This window comes from Carassius auratus, chromosome 37, assembly GCF_003368295.1.
Source record: "Carassius auratus strain Wakin chromosome 37, ASM336829v1, whole genome shotgun sequence".
Classification (NCBI taxonomy): Eukaryota; Metazoa; Chordata; class Actinopteri; order Cypriniformes; family Cyprinidae; genus Carassius; species Carassius auratus.
The window spans coordinates 17,229,811-17,255,891 of NC_039279.1; the positions used below are offsets into that span (position 1 = coordinate 17,229,811).

Below are 26,081 nucleotides of genomic sequence, written 5' to 3' on the forward strand. Positions count from 1 at the left end.
GATTCACTCATGATGTCCAGAAATTCTGCACACGACTGAGACACTGCACGCGAATGCCAGGTGCTACCTTTTTTAGATCGTTCACTAGGTTTTGACACACAGCCAGTGTGATTTAGAGTGTACTCAGAAATGATGTGCGGTTGAACATGACAGGCTCGACGTTTCTTATGCTTTCCTCACCACAAACCAATTCTGTGCGAGTTTTTGAGCTTGTGCTTGTGTTGTGCATTGGCTGGTGTCAGTGCTGCTTCACACAATGCTTCTTCCTCATTAAAACACCGGACATATGAGCACAAGGAACTTGACAAATGCGACCTCCGTCACTCAGTAACAATACAACTTCCCCTTAAAGGACGTAACTTATAAAAAGGAGACGTGCTTGTAATGTTCCGAATAGTGATGTTGTAAAAAAAAAAACGTCTGGACGTCGCCACCAAACTTCGAGAAAGCCTCATTAATCTGTCAGCAATACATTTTATTATTTAATCGGCTATGGATCCACCTGAAAGTTCAGTGAACCGCATTGGTCGCACTATTTGGACGGTTTGGGTGAGTAAATTTACTGCTCTTTTGCAATCCCTGACTTTCACTTCAGTCTGTATGTATAATACCAGTCATGCTGTTTCACTTGTCTAGTCCTCATATGATCTTTGTCTCTTGATGAGTAGCATAATGGTAGGCTCACTGACTCCTGTTTCAATGTTTTGCTCATATAGGGTTATCTGTCCGGGGCTGTTGCAAGATATCTCAGACCGGAAGTCACCGATGAAGGAAACCAAGGTGTTCGTACCAGAACCGACGATACTGATTTGAAAAGTGCAGTAAACAAGATTAATAGAGAAGTAACGGAAGATAATAGCAACAATGAAGGGAAGAAAACAAATCAAATTGACAGTGCAGATGTAAAGTGTTCCCCATCTAACGTCAGAGTGCAAGTGGCTTCTGTACAGTGGGAAAACACTGATGTGGCCAAGGACGACAATAATGATGAACTTCATGTTCACGCCACAAAAAAACAAACTTACCATTGTGTAGTGTGGTCCACTGGGACTGATACAGACAATGAAAGACGCATGGTTGATGCACAAGTTGACAAAGAAACAGATTCATCCGATGAGGTTCAGGCTGAAAAAGCATATGCAAACAATGAGTGTAAGGAGAGTGCAACTGAACACGAGCTGGAGGAAACTGGAAAGATTGAACAAAAATATGGGGACAATGAAGATGAAGAAGAGCGTGATCAGAATCATGAGGTTGAAAAGTGTGCAAAAAATAGAAAAGATGAATGTAAGACAGACGTAATGGTTCAATTGGAGCAAGATGTAGAACGGGGAAAGCAGATAAACACGGTAGACCACGGAGAGACAGAACATGCAGATGAACAGCTTATTGAAGAAAAGGAGAACAATTTAGACCAGAAGGATCAGGACAAAACTGAGAATGATGAAGAACAAGAACTTGAATCACAAGTTCAAGATCTGCGGCAGAGTGAAGATCCAGATAACGCAGACATTGTGGTCCAATGTGATCAAGATGTAGAACAGGAAAAACAGATAAACACAGCGGACCATGAAGATACAGAAGGCATTGCAGGTTTTAAACATGCAGATGAACATCTTTTTGATGAAACTGAGGAACAAATTGTTGACCAGAAGGATCAGGAGAAAACTGAGAATGATGAAGAACAAGAAACTGAATCACAAGTGCAAGAATTGCTACATTTAACAAAATATTCTGATGAAATTTCTGACGTCTATAAAAACGATGTTGAGGAGATGATGTCTGAAACTAGAAGTGAGACTGAGCAGGATAAGGAGAATGAAACGGTACAGAACTTGGAAGAAATTGGGCAGCTTGAACAAAATGATGGTGACAGTGAAGATGAAGAAGAATGTGATCAGAATCCTGAGGATGAAGAATGTGCAATGGAAAGTGAAGATCTGGATAACGCAGACGTAATGGTCCAATCTGAGCTTCATGGAGAAGATGTAAAACAACAAATGCAGATAATCATGATGGATCATGGAGAGACAGGAGGCTTTGGAGGTTTTAAACATTCAGATGATCATCATATTGATGAAAAGGAGAAACAAACTGTTGACCAGATGGACCAGGAGAAAACTGAGAATGATGAAGAACAAGGAACTGAATCACAAGTTCAAGATCTGCGGAAGAGTGAAGATCCAGATAACACAAACATAGTGGTCCAATGTGAGCAAGATGTAGAACAGGAAAAACAGATAAACAATGAGTGTAAGGAGAGTGCAACTGCACACGAGCTGGAAGAAACTGGAAAGATTGAACAAAAATATGGGGACAATGAAGATGAAGAAGAGCGTGATCAGAATCATGAGGTTGAAAAGTGTGCAAGAAATAGAAAAGATGAATGTAAGACAGACGTAATGGTTCAATTGGAGCAAGATGTAGAACGGGGAAAGCAGATAAACACGGTAGACCACGGAGAGACAGAACATGCAGATGAACAGCTTATTGAAGAAAAGGAGAACAATTTAGACCAGAAGGATCAGGACAAAACTGAGAATGATGAAGAACATGGACTTGAATCACAAGTTCAAGATCTTCGGCAGAGTGAAGATCCAGATAACACAGACATTGTTGTCCAATGTGAGCAAGATGTAGAACAGGAAAAGCAGATAAAAGTGGACCATGAAGATACAGAAGGCATTGCAGGTTTTAAACATGCAGATGAACATCTTTTTGATGAAACTGAGGAACAAATTGTTGACCAGAAGGATCAGGAGAAAACTGAGAATGATGAAGAACAAGGAACGGAATCACAAGTGCAAGATATGCTTCCACAGCTGGAATATTTAACAAAATATTCTGATGAACTTGCTTACAACTCTAAAAACGATGTTGAGGAGATGATGTCTGAAACTAGAAGTGAGACTGAGCAGGATAAGGAGAATGAAACGGTACAGAACTTGGAAGAAATTGGGCAGCTTGAACAAAATTATGGTGACAGTGAAGATGAAGAAGAATGTGATCAGAATCCTGAGGATGAAGAGTGTGCAATGGAAAGTGAAGATCTGGATGACGCTGACGTAATGGTCCAATCTGAGCTTCATGGAGAAGATGTAGAACAAGAAATGCAGATAAGCATGATGGACTATGCGGAGAAAGAAGGCATTGGAGGTTTTAAACATTCAGATGATGATCATATTGATGAAAAGGAGAAACAAACTGTTGACCAGATGGACCAGGAGAAAACTGAGAATGATGAAGAACAAGGAACTGAATCACAAGTTCAAGATGTGCTGCCACAGCAGGACTATTTTCCAGACGAAGCCGATGGCCTTGCAAAGCCTGAAAGGCTGAAAGTAATGGAGAAATATTCTGATGAAATTGATGAATTCTCTAAAGAAGGGGTTGAGGAGGTGCTGCTTAAAACTGAGCATGATGAAGACACCACAGAAATTGAACAAGACACGATTAAATGTGAAGTAATGGAGTCAGTAGAAACCCTGCAGACAGTTTCTGAAGAACTATCTGCAAAGAAAGTACCAAATGTTGAACTGAAAATGACCACATTAGTGGATGAGTTTTTAGAAACTGTTAATAATCCGAAGCTGTCGGATTCAAAACTGGATACTTCAGAAAATACTCCAGAAATGGGAACTGGGTCATCTGTGGTGGCCATGAAACCTGAAGGCATGATTTCAGATCGAATTGTTTGCGAGTTCCCAGGAGAATTAAGGAAAGGGCCAGAGACTGATTTGGGATGTTTTGAGGAGGTCCAAACTACTCTACATGATCTCCAAACTCTTACAGAGGAGCAAGCAGAAAGGGAAGCTGTGGTCGTATGCTCTGTTGAGCACTTGGAAACCATGAGAACATTTGAGACAAAAAAAGACATTGAAACCTTAATTGAATCCTTAGGTTCAACAGAAAGTCATGCACATCAAGAAACAGACAAAACCACATTCTCACACAAAGAACATGTTGAACTAAGAACTGAACTGACTGAAGAAACAATTGATACAAAGATCAGTTCAGAAGTTGAGGAAGCAGAACCCACAATGAAAGAAGATCAATCATCAGTGATCAGAAATGTCTTTTTACAGTCACATGAGCTTCTTGAGTTCAAAGGTGAATGCAAATCATCTTTTGGAACAATGGACACATTCAATGAATCAAGTGTGTCTGAAATCGCTGGAACCGCAGAGATTAAACATCTCGCAGAGGAGCAAACAGATGTGAAACCTGTATTAACACGGTCTTTGAGTCCAGCAGAGTTTCTGGAGGAAACTGTTCATCTGAAAGGAGTATCAGAGCGATGCACAGAAGAGCAGGAGATCCTGGAGGCCGCTTTAGAGTATGTAGAAGGAATAACAAATCAAGTCTTGAAGGATATGTTAGAAAGACAAGTGAACGTAGTACAAGAAACAGAACCTTTGGCAAGACCTTCAACAGAAGAACATGGTGATGCAGAAAATAAAGGACCTGCACAATGTGTATCAGCTGATGCCTTTGTCCTGGAAGAAGAAGGGAAGTCATTGGGTGAGACGATTGAGACTAAAGAGGAAATGGAGGTGGAAACCACAAGTAATGAAGTTCTTAAACAAGCAGAGTGTGAAACCACTGAAACTGATGGACGTCGTGATCAGACACAGAAGGTCATTGCTGGAGAAACAGTGTTGAGAAGTCATGAAGACGTAATGGAAGTCAGCAGACCTGGGATGAAAAGAGGATTTGATCAAGTGAGCAAAGACCTTGCAGAGGTGAAGGCAAAAGGAAAATTTGATTTGTATCTACAGGTAATAAAGAATACTTTGAGTAAAAGCTCCACAAATATAGAAATAAAATGTCATCCTACTTAAAACTTAAACTTGATTGTTTATCACTAGGCATTTGAGGAATCATCTTTGGACTTTACCATTCAGAAGGCTCGAATTGCTGTGAAGAATCCCCTAGTTCGGCCTCCCAAAGACCCCAGAAGTCTCCTCTTCAAGGTCTCGGTCGAACCTCTCGTCTCACAGCGGTCACCACGTGGTCAGAAGATCGAAGTCTCTGTTCCAAGTAAAGGGGTGACTGGATTTAAACTTCCAGGTATTTAGCAAAATAAAATCTAACTGGAAAGTATCTTAACATTTTATTGGCACCTTAAATAAGTGCATTATTTGTTTTTTTACTTGGTCGTTTTCCAGGACTGGGTGCAGGGCTGCCAGTACTGAGAAAAACTGAGTTTGGGAAGAAAGCAAGAGAAGGAGGAGCAGCAGAGAGAACACTACAAACACAGGTACACAACAGATATGGACACACAGAAACTTTGAGTCTAAATAGTGATGCTTCTGTATAATCTAAGCACAATATTACACTCAATAAATGTTTCATATTTTATTTTTATTTTATATTTAGTCTATTAGTTCATGGTAAAACGGTCATACAAATGACTGGAATTTTCATATATATTTTTTTTTTCTTTTTTTTTAAGTGTATATGTACATATTTATTTTATGTGTAGATGTATAGTAATATAACTGTCTTTCACAGCAAGAGCCAGTTGCAGTAACAGAGGATTCTGTCAAACAAGAGCAAGTGCCAGCTAAACCCAAATGGACACCACCAAGGCATCCTGGGTAAGGCCTGTTATATCAGTCAGTCAAAGAATTATTCATCTCATTTTATGTTGTTTCACAAATAGCTAATTTGCTCTTTATTTTATTTTCTTGTGCAGTATGGGGAGTCCCTTCATGATGGCAGAACTCAAAAACAAACTCAAAAAGCCTGTTCAGGAGTAATATATTTCATTTCATCATCATTTTTAGATGCATTCTTCACCTGTTTTATTTGTCTTATTTAAGCACTATGTAGCCTGGCAGATATTATGGAAAGTTATTCTACTGTTATTATTGCTGCCACACAACATTTTATTTTACTTTCGCTATTTTGTTTGCTTCTATCTAAGAATCCAAGCTGCGAACAACATTTCTAATGCACTTTTCTTAAGACTGAGTATTTATTTATATTTGAAAAAAAAAATGAGGAAAATTATTACATGCTATATATAAAAAAAAATTGCACTTTTTTGCAGCACTTAAACTTTCTGACTGTAGTTCAAACTGTCATAGCCATTGTTTATCACTAGGAGGCAGCAGAGAAACACAGCTGGTCACGTATGTCTTTTAGCCACTAGAGGGCAGAGGAGAGTCACTGGCTGTCATACCACATTTAGTTCTATTTTATCACTATTAGTTATTGTTATATTGTATGTTTCTTTTTCTTGTCATTACTTTCTATGTGTATAATTATTTTGCAATATTGGATGTAAACATGTATGGATGTAAACATCATGGCAATAAAGTACTTTGAATTGAATATATCACTTCGCCACTAGAGGGTATAACAGAGTCTCTGGTTGTCATATGTTTATGCGCCACTAGAGGGCAGCAGTAAGCCGCTCGCTGTTACATATCACTCTACCACTAGAGGGCAGAAGACGGTCATTGGTTGTAATGTGTCAATACGCCGCTTGGGGCAGCAGAGAGCCGCTGGCAGTCACATATCTCTGGCTTTCCGGTAGAAAAATAATTTTTTGGCTGGACAAGAGATTTAATATCTAAAGAAATAGATATATATTACAAAGAATTTGCTAGTACTGTGGTGTGGACTATTAAATCAATCTGGCCAATGGAACATACAAATATGGACAGAGCTTCTAATAATACAAGGCAATAGTGGGAGTACAAACATAGTCAGTGAATATTATAGATGTATGGACAATATATATATTTTTTTTTCAGATGGATCAAAGCATTTACTAACAGAGTCTGTATATAACCCTAGACATCAAGCTGGAGTAAACAAAATAACATCTGACAGCTTAAGTGTGTGTACAGTCGAGTTATATGCTATATTAATAGCAAGGTATTAAACACCACATACATGTGGGCATCCAGGGAAATGAGAAAGGAGACAGACTCACAAAAGAAGATTTAAGATTAAGATTTAATTACCTGATAACGGTCACTCTCATTTTTGAACAAAGACTTGAAAGTGTATGATCCAAACCTACATTTTTATAATTCATGAATTAAAACATTTTGTAACATGATGTTGATGTACCATTTTCATGGTAATGTAATGTTTGAATTTAAAAAGGGTTTCAAAGCATACATTTTGAGATTTTAAGTTTTCAAGTGATAATTTCTTATGATTTCTAAAATGTGATAGAGAAAAAGGCAACAAGGAAGACATTTTTTTTTTTTTACAAAGGGCAGAACTCCGGTTATGATGTAGGTTTTTGAGGTGCACTCTTGCCATAAATTAATCTATTACTTTTCATACATATTTTTTTACAACAAAAAAACTTGGTAAAATATGTATTTAGGAGTCTTAGACATTTCCAACGATGTATAGTTTGGCATGATTAGATTAGGATTTAATTGTAATATAGTCAAGTAAATGTAGGGGCCCACCGAGGGGCCAGGTGGCAGTTAACGGGTTAATATATAGTAAGTTAAAGTGAGACAGCAGGTGGCAGTAATGCGACGCCACGGATGCTCCAAACTCCATCGAAGAAGACGCCGGAGGAGGAGGCGCTTGACGCCGGTAGAAGGTGGTGGGAGAAAAGACCGACGAACCGGGTGGAAGCCCTAAAAAACCTACTGAGGTTATACTCCTTAGATTGCTCTATTTTTTTACAAGTCTGTCTGGAGGGACTAAAGGTACGTTTCACTCGTGTGTTTCTTGAACTCTGTTGTGGTTTAAGCGGTGAAGAAGCGTAAACTAGTCGTGTATTCGAGCTCGTTCTTCAGGCCTTTAGCTTCGCAGGCTAACGTAGCTAGCGCAGCTAATTCAGGATTGATTCGCTTGTAGCTGGAAATTGAGGTCGAGTTTGACATCAGGTTTCTTGACATCGTTGGGATTGATTATTTGTTAGTTATTTTCGTCAAAAGGTTACTTAATCGATCAGTAAGTTTTCAGTAAAGTTGTGTCAGTTTAATTAACCGTAACGTTAAGCGAACAGCAGTTCAACGAAGATCCTTGCATTAAATAATACATTTGAGAGCGTATCAGAACAGAAATACTTATGTTTCAGCGTTTATTGTAACATGAGTTGGCGACACATCTATTTTGAGTTTAAGTTAGATTTTCAGATTCTGTTTTAAACGTTAGACTGTGTATTAAATTCGCCGTGTAACTGAAACCAGGAGTTGTTTAACTCGATTAACTGCTGTAGGTTTCTCTACAAAAGGCCAGTGACCTCATCCACTCGTTTTAGGAACTTAATTTGCATAAATATTGTGACGTTATTAATCAGAATTCATTAAATATTCATATTCTACTTATTCTCATTTAACATTTGTGACTGGTTTCAGAAAGCCTTTGTATTTAAAAGAAAAGATTAACCATTAAATGAGACAAACTGTTTTATTACACGTATTATTATTAATGCCGTAATCAAGAACAATACGATAAGAATCATCCATTGCAAAACAGAAAAAAATGCTATGAAACCGTGCCAGAGTATACAATAATAACACAAATATATGTAAATAATACTCAAAGGAAAAATAACATTTTACTTCTACATTCATATTTATATACAATCTTATAGGCTCTTAATTGCGTTTTTACTGGTGCAGTTTTATAAAGCATTACAGTAAAGCTTGAAATCACTTTTAAAGTGAGAAAAAATGGTTTCGAGTCTGAACATTTAATTTTATGAATATTAAACTTTCCTATGTATATTAATAATTGTTCAGGCTTTATCAATATCATGATTATTAAAGTATACTAACCACTCGGCTGTAAGCAATGCACAATTTCTTCTTAACTAAATGTTCCATTTCACTCCAGAGTAATTTTGTATATAGGCTAAGCAATGAAAAAATGAGTGTATTCAATGCATTATATTAAATTAAACTTAATTTACTTTTTGATTATTGTTTGCCAAGATTTATGCTAATTCAAGTCACCAAATACAGAAGACCATAAAAAATGAGCTGAAGGATAAACCATGTTATTAATATATTTCTAATATATTAGAATGCCCGGCCTTTGCTTATCTTTAATGAGGCTGAACTTTAGTTATCTTTGCATGGTGAAACTTGAATTAGACAACTACATCGTATAGTAGGTGTTGACAATATTTAAATGTCTTTTCTTTTTTCTTTCCTCCAGACAGGTTGTAGTCCTGTCCACGTCTCTTCATCTGGTGTCGGTCTGTGTCTGTGTTCAGATAGCACAGAGAGAGATTGTTAGTCCTGCAGTAGCTGTATTCTCTGGTTTGGCCGGACGGTCTCTCAGCGATCTATCATGGGTGACATGAGTGATCTGGACAGACAGATCGACCAGCTGAGGAGGTGTGAGCTCATCAAGGAGAATGAGGTCAAAGCCCTGTGTGCCAAAGCCAGGTGATTACAACCAGCACACAGCCAATCAGGAGCTTCTGAAAGCATTTCACTGTTGAACGTATGCTCATACAGACTAATGTGTGTCTTCCAGAGAGATTCTTGTAGAAGAGAGTAACGTACAGAGGGTGGACTCTCCGGTAACGGTAAGTATTGACAAACTGAGCACAGAGGAGACAGAAAAGAAGAGATTTGGAAGAATGTTGGTAACCAAATTTTTGGTGACCATTTGTTAAATATTTTGAGATTTTATCTTTAAAATGATAATGAACCATTTCTTTGATCATGTATATGGGAAGTTAATAGCTCTGTCTTTTTTCAGGTGTGTGGTGACATCCATGGACAGTTTTATGACTTGAAGGAATTGTTTAGGGTACGTCTTGAGTTCTTTCACACAAAAGTAAATCCAAAATGATGTTTTTATTAATTTTTTGTATCTAGTGGGTACTGCTTCACACCAAATGTCAAGTCAAAATTAATTGTATACTGCTTTCCACAAAACAAATAGCTGCTAAGCAGCTTTACTGAAAATCATGATTGTGGTTTCTATATTATCTTAATGCATTTAGCGGATTATAATTTCCCATTTTTAAAAATCTTGGAAAAAATATTATAATTTTTAAATAATATTAATTTGAAATTGTATGTTGTTGTTGTTGTTTTTTATAATTTTGTTAACATTTTGTACAATACATTGAAGTATTGTTAGTTCGTTAAATCTTATTCTGGAGTTTGACCATGAATATAGCCTTTGATGCTGGTATGGCAGAAAATGATAATATATCCATGTTCTAATTCACATTTAGTGATGATATAACCAATCAAACAGTTGAGCTTTCCTGTGTAGAATAAATAGAGCAAGCTGCTAGTTGTTATTGACTGGACAGAATCACTGTTAGTTTAAAATGAAATCAGTGGCACAGTTATTACCTTCAGCTTGCTAATCACATGTTGGCATTTCTTATTGGACTTGCTATTTGTTATTTAAATGGAATATACTGCAAAAACTGGTTTGTATATTAGTATTTATTAATCTGTTGTTCTTCAGGTGGGAGGCGATGTTCCAGAAACAAACTACCTCTTCATGGGAGATTTTGTGGACCGAGGCTTTTACAGTGTTGAGACCTTTCTGTTACTTCTTGCCCTGAAGGTACGGTCAAACTGTTTAGGACATTTGTAATGAGATGTTATGGTTGTTATTTTAATAAATGAACATACATCACTGGATAAAAATGTATTTATAAAAGAATATATTGTGAATTTTGTAAGAATTAAGCATTTGAATCTGAATATACAGTGGGTATTTGATTTTTTTTTTAATCCGCATATTTTCATGATTCCTGAAGGATCATGTGACTCTGAAGGCTGGAGTAATGATGCTGAAAATACAGCTGAACATCACAGAAATAAATGAAAACCTATTCCAATAGAAAATGTTATTTTAAATTGTAATATTTCCCATTCATCCTCACAGGTGCGTTATCCAGACAGAATCACCCTGATCCGGGGAAATCATGAGTCTAGACAGATCACACAGGTGTACGGCTTTTACGACGAGTGTTTGCGAAAATACGGCTCGGTCACGGTATGGAGGTACTGCACCGAGATCTTCGACTACCTGTCCCTCTCCGCCATCATTGACGGCAAAGTGAGGCTTCTTGCTGGTTTGCTGACCTGGTTCCACTTGCTGCCTCCAGACTGGCCTGACAGGGATGTGTTTCTTGTGTCCCCACAGATCTTCTGTGTACACGGAGGCCTGTCGCCCTCGATCCAGACTCTGGACCAGATCAGAACCATCGACAGAAAGCAGGAAGTGCCTCATGACGGGCCCATGTGTGACCTTCTGTGGTCTGATCCTGAAGGTAATTCTAGATTACAACTGAGTTGTTGTTCATCATCAGCATGTGGTTATATGAATGTTTGTCTCCCTGATTCAGACACCACAGGATGGGGCGTCAGCCCGAGAGGTGCTGGATATCTGTTTGGCAGTGACGTCGTGGCCCAGTTCAACGCCGCCAATGACATCGACATGATTTGCAGAGCGCATCAGCTTGTGATGGAAGGTTACAAGTGGCACTTCAACGAGACCGTTCTCACTGTGTGGTCTGCTCCCAATTACTGCTACAGGTGTGTTTCTGTCTCACAGTTACAGGAATGTCCATGTAGCTATTACAGATGCCACAATTCTGAATTGCAAATGTTGCAGTTATTTCTGTGCATTTTATTTCTCTCTGAATTGACTCTGTGTGTGTGTGTGTGAGTATACATGCTCAGAGGTACACCTCCCCACTTAATAATGAGGCAGAAAATATATTCTATACTTTAATAAAAACTTTGTGTGCGTTCAGCTGTGCTTTTTTTAATCACCTCTCTATAGTGGATATGAGAGTTTCCTACACGCACAACAAGCACAGCGTCAGCAGCAAATGAACCAGATCTTTTGAGTCTGCAGTTTGAATCAGATTCAGTGAATCATTCACAACTGACTCTCTTACTGAACCACAAGTCTTTATTTATTTTCTTTTTTTCTTTTGGTTTTGTCTAATTCAAAAAGTTACAATTAGTTCAAGATTTTGTTGTTTAACATAGTGTTTTTAAGACAACATAATGGTTACTTCTCCACTTTTCTTTGTCATAGATGTGGTAATGTGGCGGCAATCTTGGAGCTTGACGAACACCTGCAGAAAGAGTTCATCATATTCGAAGCTGCTCCACAAGAAACGAGAGGCATTCCCTCCAAAAAGCCAGTCGCTGACTACTTCCTGTGAGCTTCCTGCATCTTAGGATGCACGCACTCTCAACAGGAAGTGGTGCCCTGTGTGTACTTGTATTTCTATTTCCCTCTCCCTGCCCAACTGTCTTAATCGTGCTCTTTTTTTTTTTTTTTTTTTTTTCTCTTTTTTTTTTTTACTTTCTCTGTAATTATTCCTTTTTTATTATTTCTATTTTCCATCCACTTTCACATTCTCTTTGCCATCAAGACACACATTGGCATTATATTCTCCTCCACTGCTGTGAAATCTCTCGCTCTCAGACTCATGGTATGCTGTAGATGTAGACGTTTATGATGTATGTGAATAGCATAGGGACGGTGGAAGAGTGACGGTTTCTCCTGTCCCTCAGAAATGGCTGGTTGTTGGACATTTTATTTTCATTTTCTTTCTTTACACTCTTCTCATGTAAACGTGTAAGAGAATGGATATGCTTTGATTATAGTTCACAGTCTACTGTTTTCACTAGAGTCATCATAGTTTCACAGCTTTTGAGTTTTGCGCAGGAAACGACTGCAGATGCTGAGCACCCAACACTGCGGAAATCTAAGGACATTAACTACACTGGGAAACATCAACACAACAAACACAAACCAAACTGGAATTAGAAATCTGCTTTTCCCTCTTGACTGTTCTCTCTATAGGACTTATTGTTGATTTTTATTTTTAATTTGTGAAAATAAAATGTACTTTTGTATGAATTTAAGTTGTGGATTCCTTGGTTTCTTTATCATTTTGTTGCCTGCTCAACTCAGCCATGTTATTTCATCTGCTCTATTTAAATTGAATATTGGAATGTGTAGCTGTAAATATAAATATTAAAGAACTTTGGGACACATCTTCAGCAAGAGTCCCTTTTTCAGTCACTTTTTATAAAATCACAAATTAGTTGTCGACTTAAAGATGCATTATGATCCATATAGATGCAAATTCAGTTTATATATTTACCAAAATATATATGCAAGGCTACCTATCATAGATTTAGGCAAATGTGAACAGCCACTCGTTTGTTTGTGTGTCTGTGTGTGTGTATATTCAAACCTAAAAATAAATTTTACATAATCTATTTAATTAATGTTATACATATAAGAAATGAATGCTTAATTCAGCATATGTTACAAAAGATTTCTATTTAAATGCAGTTTTGTTTTTATCTCTAAAAATCTAAATGCACCATTTAAATTTAATGAAATAAAAAAACATCAATGTTTCCACAAGCAGTGTGACTGTTTTGAACATTGAAAGTAAGAAATGTTTTTTTGAGCAACAAACAGCATTTTAAAATTAAGTTATCAAAACATTTCAGGAAAAATCACACATGCCTTTACTCACCATTTTGCTCCAAATCTGTGGGCTTTTTTTTCCTTCTGTGGAACACAAAATGGGAAGCGGTGCATTTCCTGTAGTTCCGCTCCAGGCCAGCGCTAGAGTGGTGGCGCTAGAGCACGCCCGCTGTAGCTTTGGCGCGCCTCCATCACTTCCGTTCTCTCTGGAAGTAGCCGACAAGGCTTTGAGGCACGCCGTCAATTGCGCTCGCGAAGCTGCAAATGTTGATCTAGAAGAAACAAAGGGAATCCACAAACGAGAGATCTTACGTTTCCAACAGATAACAGGTAACGTTATGCTCTGCATGTGTCATGTAATGTTTCGGGAATTGTCGGTTATATGGCACTTACATGCAGTTTTAGTCTCGTAAGGCCTCAACCAGCCGCTAGCGGCACGTTTTCGCTGATGAAATGACACCGTAACGTTAAGTTATCTATTATGCGTCACATGTGTTTCCATACACAGAAAATTGCTTTTTGGTTATAGTTTATTTCCATTAATTCCCCGATCATTGGCCTTTTAAAAGTGAATTGATGAAAGTCAGTCATTCATAATAACAGACGAAGGCGCCAGCAGAATAAATAGTCGTGAGCTCGTGACATTATTCTAAATGCCTTGTAAGTTCGGTTTGAGACTGTATTTTTCACTTATTGTTTTTTCCTTGTCCTTTCTGTATTTTCATTTCAGTGTCAGCAGTCGTCAGTTATGTCGCGTTTTTTCGCCACCGGATCCGACAGTGAGTCGGAGGAATCCTCGTCCGCGGATGAAATCACTCCCAAAACGACCGGGACTACTTTCAATAAGCCGTAAGTTGTTTTTCTGGTAGTGTGCAATCTTAAAAAAAATACTTTACAGGGTTCCTACGGGGTTTGAAAAGTATAGAATTTGATTCAAGTAATTTCCAGCTCTGGAAAAGTAAAAAAAAAGAAAAATATTTGCATTTACAGACTTTTGCCCCCATTTATTTTTCATAATAAAAATGTAATTAAATTAAGTGTATTATACAAGAAGTAGCAGCTGTTTAGTGATTGTCAAACACGACTGGTGCACTTTGTGCAAGGTACACTTTTTCATTTTGGGTTTCTTTTCATGATATTCTTAGCCCCATACTACATAGTCTCAAGAACCTTTGTAAAAAAAAAAAAATGCGTTAAAGAGACCTAAGGCCTTGAAATATTACTGCCTTAAGCAACACTTTTTATACAAAACCACTTACCTTGAACTTGGTAAATAAGACAATTCACACAGCCATATTTTGCCATCATTATATAAAACTAGAAATTGTGTAAGCATGCAAAAAAATTCCTATGCACATTTGAATAGTTTCTCGAGGGCACAAAAAAGTTTCTTGTGTGCATGCAAAGGTCTGTCTTTTATTTTATGGTCTCTGTATATATCAATGAAAAAGAAAAATGTAAAAAAAATATATATTTATAAATGACTGTAATATAAACTAAAAATTAAGCTGAAAATAGTTCTGTATGAACCATTTGTTAAATGAGCCAAAAATATAGAGATTAAATAATATAGGGATTTAAAAAAAGGCCAAAATTTCTATATTGGCCATTAATCTTGATGTAGGCAATATGACCGTACAGTATAGGACGTTTCCTATGTCAGATGTCATATAGACATAAGGACAGGTCTTTCAGATGTTTGACTTTTTTTATGGTTTTATTTTATGGATTTAATGAACTATTTCTGAGCTGCCAGGAAAGGTGATCAGCTGTGCTGCAGTGTTTGACTCTGCTGCTGTCTCTGTAGGGCTCTGTTGCTGAGTGATGATGAGGAGGACACAAAGAGAGTGGTACGCAGTGCCAAGGACAAGAGGTGAGCGCAGAATGTAACACATCGGGACTCAAGAATGAAGAAGATTTCTATCCCACCTTGTTTAGGAACACACTCTCTGTTATCCATTGCATTTCAGGTTTGAGGAGCTCACCAACATCATCAAGACAATCCGAAATGCCATGAAGATCCGAGACATGTCCAAATGTCTAGAGGAGTTTGAGCAGTTGTATCGAGCGTTCCTCAAAAGCAAAACCATCGTGGACAAAGAGGGTGTGCCGCAGTTCTACATCCGCCTGCTCGCTGATCTGGAGGACTATCTCAACCAGGTCTGTAGATCACACCGGAGCCAGCAGGACATCTAGTCACATGATTAAAGCTTGTTCATGAGCAATTAACAGCTTTTGCTTTCATGATAGCTATGGGAGGACAAGGAGGGGAAAAAGAAGATGAACAAAAACAACGCCAAAGCCTTGAGCACACTTCGGCAGAAGATCCGCAAATACAACAAAGATTTTGAAACCGAGATTGCCAGCTATAAAGAGGTACTGAACGGTAGCCCAAATGTTATTTGTATATGACATATGGGCATGTTTAAGATTGTTACAGTGTTTCCACTGGTCCTTAAATCTTAAATTCAGTTTAGGGTGTTTTTTTGGGGGTGAAAACCGAGAGCTTTCTGACCCTGCATAGACAGCAAAGCAACTGATGCATTCAAGGCCCAGAAAGGTAGTTTTCGTGTGCAAAGAAAACTAAAATAATGACTTTATTCAACAGTTTCTTCTCGTCCTTCTCAGTGTCCACCGCAATGTGAATTGAAAAATGAAATATCAGTTGACATCCAATTTGTATATATTTTGATATATTAGGACATTACACATGCACTGAAATTGGTTAGATATTAAAACGTATTCAGTATCTAAGACTTGCAGTTCCCGTTTTGCAAATTAATGTGTTCTAGATCGATAAATGTATTTCATATTGTTTATCTTATTTTGCAAATGTAAAAATGTGTTCTGGAAGGGCATACAGTATTGATTTTATTTTTACAGGTCTAAAAGTCTTTAATTTGATATTTAAAACTCAGCAAAAGGCCGGTTTATAAATATACCTTACAAAATCTGTCTGGTTTTTTTTACTATTTTCATGGATACGGCAATGAAAGGGTTAATCCAAAACTTCATAGTGTAAAACACACAGTACAATATATAAAACTTAACAATAAGTAAGACTTTACAATAAGATTTAAGTTATTAACATTTACTGTATTAATAATCATGAACAAAAATTATTTGTTAGTTAATATTATGTTCAGAATGAATAAATTAAATTTGTATCTGTTAACATTAATACACTGTGAATGAACATGAACATTTTGATGAACTAACAATAAAAAAGATTAATGTTGTAAAAATATATTTAAGTTCCTTTTTGTTCTTCATTTAGGGGGTAAACAACGTGTGCCGATTTTCAAGAGTGTTTGAGGCCCCCGAAACGCCCCAGATAGTCGAAAAAATAAATATTTATCCCTGGGGGATCAATAGGGGCCTGCGCCATTAGTGACTTGGGACATTTTTTAGGCCCAAGCCACTAATGGCGCAGGCCCTTATTGATCTAGTATGTCAGATTAGCTGTTTAAAATGTTCTGTTTTGCTGTCAGCCTCTCATGATTTACTCTGATGTTCCTGCAGAACCCTGAGCAGTCAGCTGAAGAAGAGGAGAAGGATGACATCGGCAGTGGTTCGTCTTCTCATTTATCTCTGAGCTGCTGTCCATTGAAGGTTGGAATGCTGTCTTGAGTCTTTATGTGCTCTTTCTTTGCTTGTTTGATGTGCAGCCTCGTCATCGGACAGTGATGATGAAGACGTGACTGCCAAGAGCTTAATGAAGAAGAAGCCTCAAGAAGAGGAGAAGAAGGCACCAGAGGCCAGCAAGTTCCTCAAAGGCGCTGCTGTAGGTCCAAACACGTCTTACACAGTTTTTAAAAGAACTAGAAAGTCACTTTGGGACTTGACTTGAGCTGTGTTCACGAGTCAGCACTTTGTCATTGTGTCAGGATGAGGAGTCGGAGAGTGAAGATGATGAGGATAGTGAGGACTGGGGCTCTGATTCTGTGGACAGCGGCGGTGAGAGCGAGGACAACGAAGGAGCGGCAGCATCGCTCGCTGTGGTCTTCCTCAAAAAGTATGTGTTACAACCTTAAGCTGGTAAGTTTATTTCTCTTTAATGGCTTCAAGCATCTTTACACTCTGCACTCGCCGTCACAGAGCTCAAGACGGCGACAAGCACCCTGACCGCAAGAAGGACGATAAGAGAAAGAGGCACAAGAAGACTGAGCAGGTGGAGGAGGAGGTCGATGAAGATGGAGAAGCAGAGGAAGGAGGATGGGAGAAGGTGAAGGGCGGCGTGCCGCTGGTGAAGGAGAAGCCCAAGATGTTCGCCAAAGGCACAGAGATCAACAGCGCTGTGGTGATCAAGAAGCTCAGTGAGATCCTGCAGGCCAGAGGAAAGAAAGGAACAGACAGGTATCCCAAAAGCTCATCATTTAGACATTTGGGAATTCTATTAAAATATATATCGTTTGATCTTTTTATTTGGACTGCTAGGTTTTCAAATGGCATGACACCCAAAAATATGATATTAGTAATTACATGGTATTAAATGTATAGAACTATATTTTATACCCTTTAAATGTGATCTTCCATTGAAAATAGATATTAAAAAAAACTACCTCCTTGAAAATAAAGTATAAATTTAATTTAAATGTACAAAGATTTTATGAGTTTGAAAAAAAAGTTTGTTTTTTGAAAAAATGTTTTTAAAATGTAATTTATTCATATGATCCGAGATGAATTTTCAGCATCAATCCTCCAGTCTTCAGTGTCATGTGATCCTTCAGAAATCATTCTGATATGATTAGCTGCTCAAGAAACATGTATTCATGATAATACTTGTCTGAAACAATTGTACTGGTTCATATTTTTGTGGAAAATGTGGTAAATTCAAGAATTTTGAAAAATGAATGGTTAAAAATAAAAATAGATTTAAGAAAAATAGATTTAAGAAATTATTTCAATTTATTTGATGTGTAAAATAATAATCCTCATATAAGCAGGCAAGCAAACAGTTTGTTCTGTTGTCGTTCAGAGCTGCTCAGATCGAGCTCCTTCACGCTCTGGCTGGCATCTCTAATGAGAATAACCTGGGCGAAGGCATCCTGGTCAAGATTAAGTTCAACATCATCGCCTCCCTGTACGACTACAACACCAACCTGGCCGCCTTCATGAAGGTGAGGGTCTCTCGGAGACGCGCTGATGGCGTTACGCTCGTCACATGATTTCGACTCACCTTATTGTCTTTCACTCCTCTCCAGGCGGATATGTGGAAGAAGTGTCTGGAATGCATCGATGAGCTTCTGGACATTCTGTTTGCAAACAGCAACATCTTCATTGGAGAAAACATCGCCGAGGACAGCGAGAACCTGGCCATCTCTGACCAGGTCCGTATCAACTGTGCACCTTTTCACTTGTAACTGCTCAAAAGCAGTCACTTTTAATGTTGCTGTGCAGAAATATGCCTGCAAAATCCATTGTTAGGAAGTTGTATAGCTGCACAAATTGGGGGAAAATTGCAAATTGCGTTGGTTTTTTATAAAAATTAAATTGCAATTTTTAAAATGACTTGTGCTACATAGCTACACTATTAACAATAGCACATGAATTTGATCTAATGTTGATCGCTGTGATGCTCTCTTCAGCCGTTCCGTGTGCGCGGCTGTATTCTGACTCTGGTGGAGAGGATGGATGAAGAGTTCACCAAAATCATGCAGAACACAGACCCTCACTCTCAGGGTGAGTACAGACCGATTCCAGCCGCTGAACTCGTCTGGGGGGCGTGTGGCGTGACTCGTCTTCCTCTTCCTCTCTCACAGAGTACGTAGATAACCTGAAGGACGAGAGTCGTGTGTGTGGCATCATCGACCGTCTGCTTCAGTATCTGGAGTCTAAAGGCAGCACAGAGGAAGTGTGCCGCGTCTACCTGCGCAGAATAATGCACACCTACTACAAGTTTGACTACAAAGCCCACCGCCGCAGCCTGGGCCTGCAGGGAGAGACCAAGGTGAACGGAGAATAATGGCTTGTGGAAGCAGATGATGTGTTGACTTCAATTTTTAATCCTTTAGTTTTATTAACTTTTATTTTTCAGTTCGTTTTTACATTTCATTATAATGCTTCAACTTCAATAAAACTTAGAAATGCTGCCTTGGCTAACTGGACCATTTGTTTATATTGCCAACCAGTGATATTTTAGTATTTATGTACTGTTATAGGTTTTATTAATATTGTGAATTGCTTTTCTACCTAAAATTTTCATTTTAACTTTAGTTAAAATATTAGCAATTTCATATGCTTTTAGCTTATTTGGCATATTTTTTTATATATAATATTTTAAATTAGTTTTTGTTTTATATAAATCTAAAGTGTATTTTTTTTGTAGCAATTTCATATTTTTGTTTAAAAAAAAAATGAAAAATTAAATTTATATTAACATATTTTCCGGGAATATAAGTCACACTTTTTCATAGTTTGGCTGGTCCTGCGACTTAGTCAGGTGTGACTTGTTTATCAAAATTAATTTGACATGAACCAAGAGAAAACATTAGTCTACAGCCTTTTTTTTTTTTTTTTTTAGTTCAATATTTCAGCTTTATTTCAATAAACAAAAAATGTACTAGTTTAAGTTTTGGTTAATGTTAAAACCCTGATGCTGACCTTTGACCTCTTTGTCCATTAGTCTGAGCAGGATCAGGAGGAGAGCGAGGGAGAGGACAGCGCCATCATCATGGACCGCTTGTGCAAGTTTATCTACGCCAAAGACCGCACCGACCGTATCCGCACCTGTGCAATCCTCTGCCACATTTACCATCATGCCCTGCACAGCCGCTGGTACCAGGCCAGAGACCTCATGCTCATGAGCCACCTACAGGACAACATCCAGCACGCCGACCCTCCTGTCCAGGTGCGCACACCTTCCTCCTGGAGAACAACTGCTTGCTGTGATCCCCTGGCTCATCTCTTCTTCTCTCTTAGATCCTGTACAACAGGACCATGGTGCAGCTGGGCATCTGTGCTTTCCGTCAGGGCATGATCAAAGATGCCCACAATGCCCTTCTGGACATCCAGTCCAGCGGCAGAGCCAAGGAGCTGCTGGGGCAGGGACTGCTCATGAGGAACATGCAGGAGAGAAACCCTGAGCAGGAGAAGATCGAGAAGAGGCGACAGGTACAGACACATCACACCTGACCGTTTTCTCTAGTGGCTCATGTTCAAAATATAAAGTCGCCTGCTTATTTGACGTCTGAATCCACCAAGGCCTTGGTGAGTGGTTCTAGCAGGACTGGGTTGACACTATTGAACTCATTATTTATTGCAGTCTTCATAGATATTTTGAAGAATGTTGTTAATCAAACCGTTGCTGGTAGCTTTTGACTTCAATGATATGGACAAACTACTGTGGGAGTCAATGGGTACCGTCAGATGTTTGGTTACCAACATTCTTCATCTTTTATGGCATGCAACAGATGAAACTAACTCGTATAGAATTTGGAAAAATTGGGTGAAATATATTTTGGGTTCCTGTTTTAGGTGCCGTTCCACATGCATATTAACCTGGAGCTCCTGGAGTGTGTGTACCTGGTGTCAGCCATGCTGCTGGAGATCCCTTACATGGCGGCCCATGAGTTTGACGCCCGCCGCAGGATGATCAGCAAACAGTTCCACCACCAGCTGAGGGTGGGCGAGAGACAGCCACTGCTGGGTGAGTGAGAGAGAACGAGGACAGATGGGAAATCCAAGTCAGCTCTTAATCTCAGTAATATGAATCTGTAACTATGTCCTCCTCAGGTCCTCCCGAGAGCATGAGGGAGCATGTTGTGGCCGCCAGCAAGGCCATGAAGATGGGCGACTGGAGAACCTGCCATTCCTTCATCATCAATGAGAAGATGAACAGCAAAGTGTGGGATCTGTTCCCAGAAACCCAGTGTGTGCGGGAAATGCTCGTCAGGTAGAGACTTGAGGATCCTGACGTAAGATTTTAGCAGTTGTGTTTGTATTCTACTAATGTTTGGTGCTGTTTCTGAACCTACAGGAAGATCCAGGAGGAGTCGCTGCGCACGTACCTCTTCACCTACAGTAGCGTGTACGACTCGATCAGGTACATGTGATCAACACTCAGCCTAGTGACACAATTCTTCCAAAAAATTCACTCTACTTATATCTCAGTTAACGTCAAACATGCAAACATGCACAATTCCACATGTGCCATTTTTAATTGCCCCATTGGTTTTGCAGCTGTTCATGACTATCTTTTCCTCTCCTCTGCAGCATGGAGACTCTGTCAGAGATGTTTGAGTTGGAGTTACCCACAGTGCACAGCATTATCAGCAAGATGATCATCAATGAAGAACTCATGGTGAAAGAAAAACCGTCAGTTTAACCTGAACCTCCCATCCTCGTCCACACCAGTCCCTTCATTCTGCTCTTTTGTGCGTACTTTGCTCAGGCATCTCTCGACCAGCCGACTCAGACGGTGGTGATGCACAGGACGGAGCCCACATCTCTGCAGAACATGGCCCTGCAGCTGGCCGAGAAACTGGGCGGCTTGGTGGAGAACAACGAACGTGTCTTCGACCTCAAACAGGGCGTCTATGGAGGATACTTCAACAGAGGTACAAGACCCTGAAATCTGATTAAAGATCACTTTCAGGGAAAGGGAAATGGCATAATGTAATGTTTTCTTAAATAAATTAAGAAAATCAATAATAGTAGTTCAATTATATAAAAAAATTAAGTGCTTCGGTTTGTTTTTATTTATAATGTTATATAACTTGTCATATTTATTGAAGATGTATAGATGAGAATATAATTTCATAATCTAATATGTGCATTTATGTATACGTATAAATATATAATGTAGAATTTTATATATATCTTTTTTTTTTTTTACTAAATATGTAGTGCATCTATATATAAATATATGTATGGGTATAAAATTTACTAAGATTAATTTTCTTTATAATTATGTATAAATACATCACATAATTAAAGAAAATATATTTATGCATGTTTGTTTTTAATTGAGCTGAACTGCCATAACTTAATTTCAAATCACTTAAACCTCTCTCTCTCTGTAACAGATCAAAAAGGAGGTTACCAACAGAAGCAGAACTACCAGAGAGGTAATTATCATTCCCACAGCCATCTGAATACACACACACACACACACAGTAGTGGTGTAACATTACGCAAAAATCACGGTTCGATACGTACCTCAGTTTTAAAGTCACGGTTCGGTTCATTTTCGGTACAGTAAGGGAAAGAAATGCAAACATTCAACTGCAGGTTGTATATTACTATAAACTTTTTTTTTTTTTTTTACAATTTTACACTTTTTTTTTTTTTTCTTTAAAATACTTTTTAATTAGATATATCTAAAATAAAAAAAAGAATAAGAAATAAAATACTGCTGCAAAGTTCTCCACAAAAAAAAATAACTATGATTACAGTGCAGCATTACAAATCCCAGCGTGTAGGCCTGATAATATAAAAAAAAAATATATATATATATATATATATATATATATATATATATATATATTAGGGGTGTAACGGTTCACAAAATTCACGGTTCGGTTCGATACGATACACTGATGTCACGGTTCGGTTCGGTTCGGTTCGATACGTTTTAGATACAGCAAAATGTAAAAACATCTCAACTTTTCAGAATGCCACAAGCGCACCGCGGGTCATGTGACAAGAACTAACCAATCAGCTTCATCCTTTCCCGTAACAACGTTGAGAGCTCAGCCAAGATGAAGGATCAGCTGATCATAGTTGTATATGGATTGCAATTTTGAAATAAATTTAGTAGCAGAGCTACTGCAAGCGATTTTTAGAGCTGCAAATCCATTTATCCTTCGCTGAAATTTCCGCGTCTCATGGAGAGAGCACGTCATTGTTGCTTAGCAAAGACAGACGCCTCATGAGCGCTTCTGCCCAAGCGCTTTGGAAAGGAGAAAGACGCGCTTAGCGTTTTCCATGCGTTTTTAGGCACGATATGTGAACGGCCCCTAAAGGGGGTCGCACACCGGACGAGAAGCGCAGCGCCGCGTCGCGTCGCGCCACGTCTTTAAAATTCGAACACATTATTCTCTATGTGAGTACACACACCGGCGGCGCCATTCGGCGTCTGTCCGCGGCGCCCAGCTACGACTCAGAACGCTGTTCAAATTTCTGCCGCGCCACAGAGCGCCATCCGCATAGTTTTATATTAAAAAACCCAGATGTTATAAACTGAAACTGAAATTAAAGTTCAGTACACTTGTTTCATTCAAATAAAACATTACAAAGTGTTTGGTTACGTTTTCAGCAGCACAGTTGCCTAGACAACAGATACAACAAAACAATAACAGACTTATTATAATAACACAGATTCTTTTCATTAATTAACGTTAAAAACTCAGCTTTTATCAATTAAAATCATATATTTAAAATTAAAATAATAGATGAAGTTAAAACTCTCCCATCTTGCTGCGAAATTGAGCTCACGCATATAGAATGTGCGCGTCCAGTGTGCGATACCTCGAGTTGTCCTACATGTGACGCGGCGCGTCTCGTCCGGTGTGCGACCGCCTTTAAGGCGCTCGCTCACTCAGCACGCGCTGAAGGCTCGTTGCAAAATGTCGAATGCCTTTAACAGACCAGAAATATAAGATCCTAAAATAACCAACAGGTCTGGTGTTTGGGTTGGATTCCCTGTAAGCTATAGTGTCTAAATGCTGCAGGGATAGTTTGCTGCGTGCATGTTTCTCCTTTTTTTCGTCTTTTCCCAGATAGTACTGACGCATATATCCCAGATATTCCCGCTGGTGTTTTTTTTTTTTTTTTTTTTTTTTCCCGCTGGTGTACCCTGTCATGTTGCAGATGCGACATACCGTTGTTTTTTTATCCACCACTCTCTTGCCATCACCATTATAGCTTAAAGGGAATCCAAAGTGCACCCAAACACCAGACCTGTTGGTTATTGGAGGATCTTCTCATTTCTAGTCTGTTAAACGCATTGGCTATTTTGCAACGAGCCTTCAGCGTGTACTGAGTGAGCGAGCGCCTGCTGAGTAGCCTAACATAAACATATAAGATGGTGTTTTTTTTCTTCTTCGGGAGTGTCAGGGGCGTTGCCTGTTACGTTGTTTGGGTTATTGGGCTACCTTGTTGAACACATATCATTATATTTCTCTCTCTCTCTTTTTTTTTTTTTTTCAAATATAATTAATTACTCCAACGAACCGTTCGGTATACATAATGCGTACCGCGTACCGAACCGAAAGCGTCGTACCGAACGGTTCAATACGAATACGCGTATCGTTACACCCCTAATATATATATAACTTTTCCAAAGTGTAAAGTACAGCATCAACAGTTTCAGTTTTTAGACCTGCTCAGATTATTGCTCAGGGGTTTGCCGTTATTGCGTTGGACCGATCGGAATTAAGAGCAAAGGTCTGTTTAAATGCCGACAGGAGCTGCGTTTGAATTACAATTATTTTTTTCCTAGTTGTAATGATGTTCACACTCACGTGAAAACCTTGGGCCAGTGACACACTGGCATATATCACCTGTCAAACAGTCTATTTTGCTGTCAATACTGTTGACGGTGTACTTTATTAGTAGGATTTATATTTATGCTCAACATGAAGTATAGATATTGTTGTCGTGAAGACAAGATCCTGGTCTGTCGGCGGTCTCCATCTATGTCGGAACACACGTGCACCGTACCGAAATGGTCCGGTACGAATACACGTACCGTTACACCCCTAACACACAGCCATGCATATGACAGCCCACACACATTCAGATTGTACTCTTGTGTGCTTTTCGTTTGTGTCCACTCGACACAGCTGCTGTGCAGTGTTGCTGCCAGTGTGTGTGTGTGTTCAAGTGCTTTGTGCAAGTTGAAGTGCATGTGCGCCTGTGTCTCTAAACACTTTTCACTATGCAGCTCCAGACCAGAGGGGAGGTTACCACCAGAAGCAAGGTTACCAACGAGGTGGTTATGAACATGTTCAATCATTCAGTCATTCCTTCATCCACCTTAACTCACCTGTTCACTCATTTCTGCCTTCACCAATGAATGCGCTGGCAACCTTCTCTCTCTCTAGCTCACTGTCTCGTTCTTCCTTGACAACCTCAAAGCAGCTTCAGTCTCTTGATATGAACTGTAAGTGCCGCCCATGTGACTTCTGAAACTCAATGAGTGTGCTTCTCTGTTCTCTGTCTGTCACTGCTGTAGATCAGAAAGGCGGTTACCAGCAGAAACAGAACTACCAGCGAGGAGGATACAGGAACCAGAACCAGAGCTCCTACTGATCCCAGAGCAGCTTGTTCACACACAGCTTCATTCCAGAACCAGACTGCAGGTTCCTCTGCTCTGCTCTCCTCCCACCAACTCCAGATGTGTTGCAATGCGTCAGCTTTACACTCAGTTTTGCAGTGCTATAGTTTGCAGATAACACCAAATCATAAAAGCTCAGTTTTATTGTTAACGCATAAATTGGCTCCACAGTTAGCTTGTTTTTAGTGTAATTTGAGAGCTTGAGTTTCCAGTGTCGAGGCTTCTGCAGTTTTGGAGATGATATAGTGGGCTGGGAAGGAAATATCAAGTTATTTGTGTTACGATCTGGTGAATTAATAAAGATTATTCAGTCAAAATGAAGTAGCGTTTCTGTCAATCATTCCGTCGAACACAAGCAGCTTTTTATTGG

The 26,081-nt window shown here is 38.9% G+C and overlaps 3 protein-coding genes across 7 annotated transcripts; all 3 read left to right on the forward strand.

The window, feature by feature from the left end:
- The first annotated feature begins 221 nt into the window (after window positions 1–221).
- Window positions 222–6,353, forward strand: LOC113056409 (WEB family protein At4g27595, chloroplastic). Of its 3 annotated transcripts, none has more exons than XM_026223181.1 (7): window positions 222–549; window positions 717–1,418; window positions 2,124–4,778; window positions 4,869–5,070; window positions 5,169–5,260; window positions 5,515–5,600; window positions 5,699–6,353. In XM_026223181.1, the coding sequence occupies exons 1-7, from the start codon at window positions 493–495 to the stop codon at window positions 5,760–5,762; spliced, it is 3,858 nt and encodes a 1,285-aa protein (XP_026078966.1). In that variant the 5' UTR covers window positions 222–492; the 3' UTR covers window positions 5,763–6,353. The 3 variants fall into 3 exon arrangements, with proteins under 3 accessions (XP_026078966.1, XP_026078965.1, XP_026078964.1); XM_026223180.1 differs by having other exon boundaries at window positions 225–549; window positions 717–2,519; window positions 2,769–4,778; window positions 5,699–6,352; XM_026223179.1 differs by having other exon boundaries at window positions 226–549; window positions 717–4,778; window positions 5,699–6,351.
- Window positions 6,354–7,531: 1,178 nt separating this feature from the next.
- ppp4cb (protein phosphatase 4, catalytic subunit b) lies at window positions 7,532–12,854 on the forward strand. 2 transcript variants are annotated; one of them, XM_026223186.1, is made up of 9 exons: window positions 7,532–7,688; window positions 9,148–9,380; window positions 9,472–9,523; window positions 9,700–9,750; window positions 10,426–10,527; window positions 10,852–11,025; window positions 11,113–11,239; window positions 11,315–11,504; window positions 12,016–12,854. In XM_026223186.1, the coding sequence occupies exons 2-9, from the start codon at window positions 9,283–9,285 to the stop codon at window positions 12,143–12,145; spliced, it is 924 nt and encodes a 307-aa protein (XP_026078971.1). In that variant the 5' UTR covers window positions 7,532–7,688; window positions 9,148–9,282; the 3' UTR covers window positions 12,146–12,854. The 2 variants fall into 2 exon arrangements, with proteins under 2 accessions (XP_026078971.1, XP_026078972.1); XM_026223187.1 differs by having other exon boundaries at window positions 7,547–7,688; window positions 9,152–9,380.
- A 750-nt stretch (window positions 12,855–13,604) lies between these two features.
- Window positions 13,605–26,032, forward strand: eif3c (eukaryotic translation initiation factor 3, subunit C). Of its 2 annotated transcripts, XM_026223188.1 has the most exons (23): window positions 13,605–13,761; window positions 14,162–14,280; window positions 15,239–15,304; window positions 15,402–15,591; window positions 15,682–15,807; window positions 16,954–17,002; window positions 17,100–17,215; window positions 17,319–17,446; window positions 17,530–17,787; window positions 18,410–18,551; window positions 18,636–18,761; window positions 19,020–19,113; window positions 19,194–19,381; window positions 20,057–20,281; window positions 20,353–20,544; window positions 20,908–21,079; window positions 21,166–21,325; window positions 21,410–21,475; window positions 21,646–21,733; window positions 21,824–21,989; window positions 22,458–22,499; window positions 25,319–25,366; window positions 25,610–26,032. In XM_026223188.1, the coding sequence occupies exons 2-23, from the start codon at window positions 14,180–14,182 to the stop codon at window positions 25,684–25,686; spliced, it is 2,820 nt and encodes a 939-aa protein (XP_026078973.1). In that variant the 5' UTR covers window positions 13,605–13,761; window positions 14,162–14,179; the 3' UTR covers window positions 25,687–26,032. The 2 variants fall into 2 exon arrangements, with proteins under 2 accessions (XP_026078973.1, XP_026078974.1); XM_026223189.1 differs by lacking the exon at window positions 25,319–25,366.
- The last annotated feature ends 49 nt before the right edge of the window (window positions 26,033–26,081 follow it).